General features: G+C 46.2%; 2 protein-coding genes across 8 annotated transcripts in view; one reads left to right on the plus strand and one right to left on the minus strand.

Annotated features, from left to right (window-relative positions):
• The window catches only part of LOC109517961 (serine/threonine-protein phosphatase 2B catalytic subunit alpha isoform-like), a 20,533-nt gene extending 19,322 nt beyond the window's left edge, over positions 1-1,211 (minus strand). Inside the window, exon 1 of one of the 2 annotated variants that reach the window (XM_019873502.1) lies at positions 359-1,211. In XM_019873502.1, the coding sequence (XP_019729061.1) occupies positions 359-413 (55 nt within the window). In that variant the 5' untranslated portion in view covers positions 414-1,211. The remainder of the gene's footprint in view (positions 1-358) is intronic. The other variant, XM_019873501.1, reaches the window with a different exon arrangement.
• A 3,279-nt stretch (positions 1,212-4,490) lies between these two features.
• Positions 4,491-6,460, plus strand: part of cxxc5a (CXXC finger protein 5a) — a 17,896-nt gene continuing 15,926 nt past the window's right edge. For 2 of the 6 annotated variants that reach the window (XM_019873504.1, XM_019873510.1), the window contains exon 1: positions 4,843-5,599. The gene's annotated coding sequence lies outside the window, so the exon portion shown is untranslated. Of the gene's footprint in view, positions 4,801-4,842; positions 5,600-6,114; positions 6,238-6,460 lie in introns of those variants that run through there. The other 4 variants (XM_019873505.1, XM_019873507.1, XM_019873506.1 and 1 more) reach the window with 4 other exon arrangements.

Raw genomic sequence — 6,460 nt, forward strand, 5'->3', positions numbered from 1 at the left:
CCTCCCGGCCACAGAGCTAAGACACATTCAAATGATGACAGCTGAGAACAAACATAAAAAATACATGATTGCGTTTTTAAAATTTATACACCCATATCACCCTACGCAGCCGTGCCCGTTGGAGTTCGTGTAGGCTGGCTAGAAAATAGGATTGTTTGTCAACATCAAAAAAAAAAAAAAAAAAAGCAGGCAACTTGACGGCCGCGAATGCACCACGGATGCACGACTACGTGGATAGGGAGGGAAAAAAATAGAGGCCACGTTCACGCCATGGCACAAGAAGCGAAAAGCCAAGATGTTATGTAATATCTCGAGACAAAATGATGGCTTTTTTTTTTGTGGGGGGCTTCCTACTCACATTTCACCACCCGATCGGCGGCGTTTAGGACGATGTCAGCGTTGGACATCTTCATGGGCAGTTTGCGGCTGTCTGGAAACGCTTCCCTCTTTCCCGAACGCGCTGAAATACAAGATCAACTCTCAGCGCTGCTGCTCCGAATGCAATTGATGCTGTGGCATCACTCGGATGGTGAGGATGAGTCCCCCCTCCTCCTCTTTCGCCTCCTCTTCCTCCTCCGTGGGTCGGAGCGGCTGTGCCAGGGTAGGACTTGATGCTGCTTCTTTCCCAGGCTCGGGTGGATGCTGGATGCTGGAGAAAGCAGGATGCGGGGCTAAGCTGCTGCTGCTGCTGTGGGGGAGGATGCACGGGAGAGGGAGGGAGAGACCGCCAGGGAGGAAGAGGGAGGGGGCTTTGAAGGGAACTCCCACGCAAATTTTTCAGCAGACCGCCTGCCTGATGCATGCCTTCTGAAGGGGCTGCCCCCGCGCACGAGCACACATACCGCACACCGTGGTCGATATCGGGGATATTCTCGCTATGCGTGAAAATAAGCACACGCAAATGCGGGTTAAATATGAAGGTGGCTGCACCCATCCCTTCGAAATTTCGTGCAATATTTTTGTAAACATTCTATGTTCGCGATAAAACGCGAGACGTTCAAGACATACGCGGGCATCACGTGACTTTGTTTATAAACGAGCGATGAGTTATCTCACGACATCGACGTTTTAAACATACTGTAGACGAGATGTAAATACTGAAATGTATTTGACGCAAATATAATTGAAAGGATGGAGGATGCCGTCGTTTGGACTGCAGTTGGTAAACGAGTCTTGACAGCCATTTATTCCTCCGTTTGAAAAAGCGTTGCAATTCCCACATGTGACCACGCGAGGCTCCCATACAAACAACGCTGTACTGGGACAGGATCCTGGACTCTACTAATTGACCCAAGTTTGTAGAACACATGCTACATATGCTAAACCTTCACCGTGAATATGTTTTTCAGATGGTAAAAAGTTGTTTTACTGATTGATTTGATATGACTGCTGAAAGTCAGATCCAAAGCACACGGAAGTTTCAGACTTGGTCTTTGATTTTGAAGACAGAGCCAGTACCAAGAGCCATCCTCTTTTCCTTATTGTTGAAAACACTTTTACTTTTTGTTGAAGATACTTGCTTGAGTTTTGTAACCTATGGAATAAGATAACGGAACCCCCCCCCCGCCTCCCCCATTCAAGTCATAATTTTGTCGAATTTTTCTTAACAAATATTCCAATGACATCAGTATTATGATTTTCTTACTTAAAATGCACAGTTACAAATTGTTACGCCAAATCTAAATGAGTAAGAGTGGCTCTATCACATCTGCACTCCAGGATTCGGAAGTGAAAGGTTCAACAGATTTATTTGAAACTCCGGCTGTCTGTGTGGAAGTTTTAGATACAAGGGAGGGGAAATGGTTTCCTTACAAAAGAGAAGTGAAACGATTATGAAAGAAGTCTCCGTACACTTGCGGTCTAGACATTCAGGGTCAACAGTCAGCCCAAAGTGAAAATGGCTGTTGTCAAAACCTGCCACTAGATGGCGCCGTCGCTCTTTTAGTGCCACTGTGAACACATTTGGGCCTAATCTGGTGCCTTTTCGTGACAGGCGAGTTTTGCAATTTGGCGTCATCATTCCAGACAATCGTCCTTGTTATTAGCAGTGCATTCTTCAGAGCTTTTGATGGCATCGAATCATACTTCCCGGGTGCTTGCGGTGCGTCCTTGAGGGTGCCAATATCATCCTGGACTGATAAATCTGAATGAAGGTACCGGAGAAAGCAGCGTGTGACCAAGTTGCAGTATGTCTTATGTCCAAATCAGCATTTTGACTGCATGCGTCATACTTTTCAATACAACCAAAATGTGCCACTAATGACCGACTAGCGAGTGTCAATAACTACCTAAAATGATTCTAAAAAGGTCATAAAAGTATTTTCTGAATGACTGGCAGCAGCGTTTGTGGATGCTGTTGTTACTGGCATGGTGCATTGGCAAAGCGGTTGGAGTTAATGGTGCACTAAGTGGGCCACTTCCAACATCATATGATGAAGGCTACCAGTGTTGCCATGAACTCACGTCATACATTTGACCCTAAAAAGCTTTTTTACATATATATAACTGACTTGCTTTTTCCAGCAAAATGTACATTGACTATTTTTTCTGATATGTTCTCTCAAGTCACACTACCTTAGAAATGTTAATTTACAAGCACATTATGGTTATGACAATGAAAGTTTTGCGCATAGGGTTTCTTTTAAAAAATAGTGATCGCCAACTACTGGCCTGGCGTGCATATGACAGGTTTTTTTCAATTGTTATTCGCAGGTCTATTTAAAAAAAAAAAGTTCATTTTGCTGTGAAATGTTCACACACAGACGATGTGCCCTCTCTGTTAATGTATATACTCTACAGTATAATTATACTGCTTGGATTTTAGATTGAATATCTCATAGCCCTACATTAAATGGGAACCCGCTTATGATGGAAAGGGCCTGAGGGCCAAAGGCACAGGAATGTCGGTAGGTCAGAGGTCATAAATGTTGAAAGTTAGAGGATAAGAAATGAAAGGAACAACAATGGAAACCTGAGAGATGTTGCGCATTAGAATTAAACAACAAAACACAAAGCTAAGTTCTCTGAAATGTTTACATGCAGTTAACACGGTCTACAACATTCTCCGCTCCCTCCGTCCCTGATAGACCTCCCCAGAGCCGCGGTCAGGGGCTTTCCTACGGCGCCGGTCATGTGTGCAGCTGGGGATGGAGGCCACGCAACAGTGATCTTGCCTCCCCGGCTCAGGAAAGTACCGTGCCTCGCTGCGCACAACCAAAACAACAAAGAGCCGAGTGTGGCTGCAGCCTGCGGGGTTCACTGCACCCACCACAGCACGTCCAAGAGTCACAGCTAGCTGCTCTTACCCGTCAACGCATGACTCGTCTTTTTCTTTTTGCCTTAACAATGTCATATTCCTCTTTTCCTTAGCTCGGATAAAGGACTTGGGAAAGTCAAAATGAAGGACACATATTACAAATTGCATGTGGATTCTGCGAGGAGATAATGTTGATCTGAAATTCAAAGAAACTGACTACACTGAAAATGATGAAGTGGTGAATTTATTCAATTCGATTTTGGCAACTGAGTGCACAAAATAAAATGCACCTGGATCCACAGGATTTTATTAAGTAGCAGATGTAAAGTATACAGTACTTATAAAAAAAAACTGTATCTGGAACTAGTTATTATTTCCTGCAACCACCTGACATGTTAATGTGCAGTTTCTATATTTGCATCATCATGAAGTGAATCCCTGGACAAAAAAGTCACACCACTTAACAAAAATGTCAAAAAAAGTAGTTACATGTGTTCATTATGTACCTTCTGCCATCTGGTGGAGGAGCATTTTATTGTTCTGCCTTTCACACTACGTTCTGGCATAGATAGCTGACTAAATAGGCCTGTGGATTATTTGTTGTAAAGAATTTTCACGATCTTTCACGGAACACTCAAGTGCTTTGGAAGTGTTTGGGATTATATCTGGAGTAGTTAAGGATTAGTTAGTAGTGGTAGGTGATAAATAGAATTAAAAATGCAACTGGTTTAGTTGTGCGCCATTGCAAACTGTAATAAACAATAATATTGTACATCTCTGACAGTGTCAATCAAAAATGAGAATTATTATTCTTGAAAGAGTTTGCGTTGGATTTCACTGGTTCATACTCATATGGTGTTCTCATGTTAATAATGAACAGTGGTAAATATTGGTAATGTAATTATTACATGGGAAATAAGTTGGCAAATTGTGAAAGAGTTCATTTGTATCAAATTGGAACTGAGACTGTACATTAATGATTTTAATCACTGTACACTCACTAACACGTTGAACCCGTTAGGCGGTGAGACTGCATTTATTGTGTGCGCCTTTGGAAAGCGACGCCTGCGCGTAATTACGCACTCGGTGGCCTTTGACTTTAGTATTTGCCAAGTGAGTGTCATGTTTACGAGCCACAGAGAATATTTGTTTGCAGGGAGGGTGGTTGGCCACTGTCACGGTTGGTATCCCCCCCGTCCCCCACCCTGCCGAGAACACCCCCCCCCTCCCTCCCTCTCTCCCTCAACCGCTATGTTCCAGCACTGGAGCCTCCATCGCGCGGCTCGATCGATTCTCATTGATTGTCCCTGACGAGCTGCTCCACTTTCTAGCCAATGTCAGCCAGTCTGCGATCGGGAAGGAGAGAAACGAAGGAAAATCTCTGCCGCCCTGGCGGTGTCATGTCCACACACTTGGGCTGAACGCCTGCCAAGCGTCCGGGACGGTCCGAAGAGGCGGACTGGACTCTCCGGCGAGAGGCTGCCAGAGAAAGACGGAAGCTCTGGGTGTGGGGACTGGATTTCTGGAGCGTATTGATGGCTGAAGTCAGTTCACTCATTCACTCTTTAAGGAAACGATGCACACTTGAGTTGGGAACTTGATTACAAAAATACTTGACAGTTCTTTCTACTTGGAGCGTAAATTTGTGTATGTCTACTATTGATTTCAAATGTGGCTACATTTCCAAGCAGTGTTGACTATTGCTTGTTTATCCATCGAGCCATTTAACTCTACCTGTAAATCTTATATTTTAATTACAAAGGGTATTTTCAATTTGTATGTTACTTCATCACAACACTTGTAATACTCTCTATTCATGCGAATCTATCTATATGTACCTTAGTCCATAGTAATGTGGACCATGTGTTAACAAATATTTGAATTTTAGTGGTCATTTTTCAAAGCTGCTGCAATGACCGCAAGTCGGTGTCCTGTGTCGCGCCGCGTCAAAAATCCACTTCGGGATTTCCGCTAACCTCCAAAAATCTATGAAACGTGTTTGCATGTTCCTCTGGGCGAGTGGGATTGTAGAGGTGGGATCGCGAGGACCGGAGAAGGCTGGCTGGCTGGGGGGGAACCCACGCGCCCGAGCCCCACGGAAAGTCCGCCTTTGCCCAACAACTGACGGTGAATGTTGGCTTATTTCTCCCGTGGGTGGTTCCGCGCACACGGACACGCTGCTGTAGGCTACTTGTGGAAGGAGGAGGAGGGGGCGACGCGTGTCTTTCCTTCCCGCTTTTGGGTGTTTTTTTGTCACCATTGCGCACGACAAGGCTGAGAGACGAAACGCTCGGACTGTGGGAGCCCCCCCTCCTCACCCCTCCTCTGCTCGGATCTGCTCTGGTAGGTGCCAATAACGCGGGTTTGTGTTTACAAATAACAACATTGACTAGGAAGTGAGGCTGGTGTGGGATGGATGTTTGGAGGCGGAGGGGTTGGCTATACTTTGTTAAAGTCCAAAAAGTTGGCTGTCATCTCCTCCACAAAACACTCCCTACCCCCCCCCCCCCCCCCCCCCCCTCCAAATGTTAGAGCAAGCTGGCACTGCGGGAGCCGGTGCCGCAGATGGGCTTCCGTGCCCCAGACAAAAGCGCGCTCATTTCCCAGCGACTCCCGGTGCGTTGTCAGGGCGCCACTGACGAGCTGCTGCCACTTTGTCACGAACAATCTGGCCTTTATTTCCATGTGGCGGCGGCGGCGGCGGCGTTGGCACGGACGCGCGCGGCGTGATGCGGACCAACTGAAAAAACTTAAACGATTCTCTGTGCGTGTTGTCTGTTGTGTGACCGTTATTGGAAACGTCTCCCCCACCCAAGCAACAAACAACCAGCATTAATGATGCGTAAAAACAGCCAGGAAGTCAGCTTCTTCGCATTCCAGATGGCACCTTCTCTCTTAGCTACGACTCAGTGTGCTTTTGTCCGAGCGTGGGCAAGTTCTCAGGTGTCCTTCAACGCACCACCAGTTTCCGGCGACACGAGGTGCAGTATTTTTTCAGCTCGAGGGTGCTCGTCTCCAACTTTGCGTGCGTAAATCAGAAGGAGGCGCAGCACCGGATGGCTGTGCTTGTAAGAGTCTAATCGTTGTCACCATGCTTTTTAACTTCCTCTGCCTGCTTGTGTGTGCGCGTGTGTGTGTGCGCGCGTATCTGTGTAGGAGGTGGGAGGAATTGAAAATGTGACGCTCGTCGTCGACGGCGCGTCT

The sequence above is a fragment of the Hippocampus comes genome, unplaced genomic scaffold (genome assembly GCF_001891065.2).
Source record: "Hippocampus comes isolate QL1 unplaced genomic scaffold, H_comes_QL1_v1.1 scaffold59, whole genome shotgun sequence".
NCBI lineage: Eukaryota > Metazoa > Chordata > Actinopteri > Syngnathiformes > Syngnathidae > Hippocampus > Hippocampus comes.